At 36.8% G+C, this 3,167-nt stretch overlaps 1 protein-coding gene across 1 annotated transcript in view; it reads right to left on the bottom strand.

Moving 5' to 3' along the window:
- LOC107089813 (pro-neuregulin-2, membrane-bound isoform-like) overlaps nucleotides 1-3,167 on the bottom strand; it is a 111,876-nt gene that overhangs the window by 5,645 nt on the left and 103,064 nt on the right. Inside the window, exons 7-9 of the mRNA XM_015382792.1 lie at nucleotides 2,057-2,180; nucleotides 1,820-1,947; nucleotides 360-581 (exon numbers count right to left, since the gene is read on the bottom strand). Of these exons, the coding sequence (XP_015238278.1) occupies nucleotides 360-581; nucleotides 1,820-1,947; nucleotides 2,057-2,180 (474 nt within the window). The remainder of the gene's footprint in view (nucleotides 1-359; nucleotides 582-1,819; nucleotides 1,948-2,056; nucleotides 2,181-3,167) is intronic.

Below are 3,167 nucleotides of genomic sequence, written 5' to 3'. Positions count from 1 at the left end.
AGCTGAGCTGATAAAGGGCTCATTTTCTAACTTGCCAAACAGAGCATCACCTATCTTTGTTATTTTCTGTTGTGACTATCAAATGGTTTGTTAAAAAACAAATGGTCTCAAGAACTGTATTCTAGTTGGGGAATAATGTTGTAATAGCTGAAGGAGCAGAGTTCCCACTGACATAAGCAGTTTTTCTAACTCTTGCCTTCCTTTGCATATTTGAAAATCATGTCTGTTGTGTGTCAGTTTCCCCTGATTGCCCTCACTGGCCTCTTGGGGCGGACGCAGAGCCAGCAGAGAGGGGAAATGTTTCTGCCTGTTTATTACAATCTTAAAGCTAAATTGGCCAGGCAGGCCCTGCCTCCCACCTGTCGCTGTGCGGAGAGTCTCCCAGCGAGTCGAACGAGTCTCCATACTGCAGCCCCGGCCGATGGGGATCAGAGTAACCACAGTGAGCAGCTCGCCGCGCCCGTGCCTCCATGCATGCAGGGCTGCTGCATTTACTGGTCCCCACAGAAGATGACATCATTCCCGGCGAGTCAGAGAGGAAACTTTCAGACCGATCCAGGCTCCATGTCCGTTCCTCGTGTCTGTCAAATAAAAAAAGGTGTTAACATGAACACACCCCGAATTGTCCAAAAGATTATATTTTTCCTTCTTTGTAGCAGAGAATAAAGCCCTTTTAGCAAAAAGGAAGACTCTCTATTTCCACAGGAAAAGGATTTATCTACTATGAGTCACCTGTTTAAAAGCTACAATCTTTACTCCTTGATCTTCTCTCCTCTAATACTGACACATAAGTTCTAGCAGTTTTAATACTCCTCCGCACTAATTAAATAAACTTGGCTTATTTTATGTCTGGCTTATCAATTTTTCAAGTTATTTCAATTTAGTCAAATCTGATGGATTCCAAACCCAAGCAGTGTTTTTAAGGTCATACCACAGCAGCACAGTTACATTTTGGCTGAAATTCTACTGGCAGAATCCTAAACCATTATTGAATTGTGAAGGTCATTATGAATCATAAGTATTTGTGCATTGTAACTGTCAATTTCTAAGTTGTAAGGAGAAATCAAACATAGCTTTTTGTAAAAAAAAATAAAAAAATAAAATTCCATCTGCCAGTTCAAATCAGTTAGAGAGCACAAATACTTATGATTTAAAATGACCTTCATATTTACATTTTTTAAGCCATCCAGATCAATGAACTGCTGCATAGCCCAAATGATTATGATTTCACACAAAAAATATTTTTCTTTGTTGTATATTTATTGTAGAAAGTTTGGCAAATACAGGCAGATTAACAACTGAAGGATTGTATTTGGCTAAAACAAACCAAAGACACTGAAAAAAGCAGGAAGACCAATTAACTGAAAATCACATCTATGCTAACATAAAACGACCAATCGAGAAAAAAAAAAAAAAAAAAGGAAATCTGCAGACTATCCTTTAAGTTTGACACAGGGAGTCTGATGATAGCTTGAAGTTATAGAAAATAAAGGGAGGGGAAAAGATCAAGGCAAACCGAGGACACCTAGTGACCATTACAGGGATAATTCCAAACAGTAACTCCTGGACCAAAAGAGATACACGGGAGATGAAACTCTCACACAGCAGCTACAAGTTTGTTTAAAGATATAAAGAAAATGTAAAATGAACCCTAACCCAAGAAAATACAGGGGCAGTAATCTATTACCTTACACCCAGTAGAAGAGGAGTAACAAAAATGTATCACACAATCTAACTTAACAGCTTTAGCTCACGTCACATCAGTCTAAGAAAAAAATGACATGACAGGCACAATGTGACACATATAAGGACTGCTTACCTTTGAGTTGATGAGTGGGCTCGCGTGGAAGAGTTGTGAGATCTGGAAGAGGCATGACTGGCTGGGAATGAGCGCTCTGTTGCTGGCCGTGTGACTCGCTCAGTTGCAGGGACATTCTTTGATATGTACTGTAAAAATATCAGAAACTAATTCATTAATGTAAAGTTAACACATCTTCATAAGATGTATTTATGTTCATCATAGCATTTTATTGGACTTTTCTCTCATAAAACGTACATCTACCATAGGGATTTCCTCTGGGCCGGGTCCTGGGTGATTAGGTCCATTAGCAAGGTTTCGGTTGGGATGTTCAGGGCACATGTTCTGTCGCATATGATTGTGCATCTTCTTTCTTTGTTTCCTGTTAAATGATGAAAAAATATACATTTTATTCATTTTTCCTTTGCATTTTGTTAAGTTAAACTATCCATTCAAAACATAAAAAAATAGAATATATAGCTGATTGCTAAAGGAAAAATAAAGCTTTAAAGTACAGAACATAAAAATAATAAATAAATAAAAGAACTAAATCTTTATAAACCTGATCTTTTCTTTTCAAAGCAAATCAGGAACTTTTAAAGTATGTTTGGACAACAAACAAACATACAGTAAATAAGAGCCAAATATGGAAAACTTAGGTGCTGTATCCTTAACTGTTTCGATCCAAACTGTGTGTATTTACCCACAGTTGCAGTTGTGTTTTATATCAGTATTTTAACTTATCTTCCTAGAGTGAGAGATTTTGCATAAATTCAGTGATTCAGTGAATTGTAGCAATAATCAGGTCCAGAATTGGAGCAGAAATTACCAAATGCTGCTTTTTTTTTTTCAAGCAGTTATTTATACTGCAAAAAATGGGATTTCTAAAATCAAGGGGAAAAAACTATATGGCAGGAAAAAGCTTCTCAAACTAAGTAACATCATCTGTCCACGTGGAAAGATAAGTTTACTAACATGATTACTTGATCTGAGATATTTTATAAGTTTAGGTAACATTTACAATTAGAGATGATGTCTTAAGCATGGTTATTTATCTAATCTAAGTTTTTCTTTAATCTTGGTCAGAACCCAATCATTAGCAGTGTACCTCTTTGGCAAATTACAGGCAAACAGGGCCTGAGACTTTTAAATCCATCAATATGATGCCAGGTTGTTAGGTCTTCTGCGTTGATATTTCCCCATTACTTTCTTTGTCATTGAATAATTCACAAATGAAATCTTTACTTTTAGGTGCATATTCAACCTGGAGAATTTAACAATTGCAACCACTTTTTTCTTTTGCGTGACCACTACGCTATGCATTGATTGCTGTCTTGCATTTCAGACATAAAGTCATCCCCACTTGTTA

This window comes from Cyprinodon variegatus, unplaced genomic scaffold (genome assembly GCF_000732505.1).
Source record: "Cyprinodon variegatus isolate N-32 unplaced genomic scaffold, C_variegatus-1.0 Scaffold267, whole genome shotgun sequence".
NCBI lineage: Eukaryota > Metazoa > Chordata > Actinopteri > Cyprinodontiformes > Cyprinodontidae > Cyprinodon > Cyprinodon variegatus.
The sequence above is the reverse complement of the archived record's forward strand: the minus strand, read 5'-3'. Positions and strand labels throughout refer to the sequence as shown.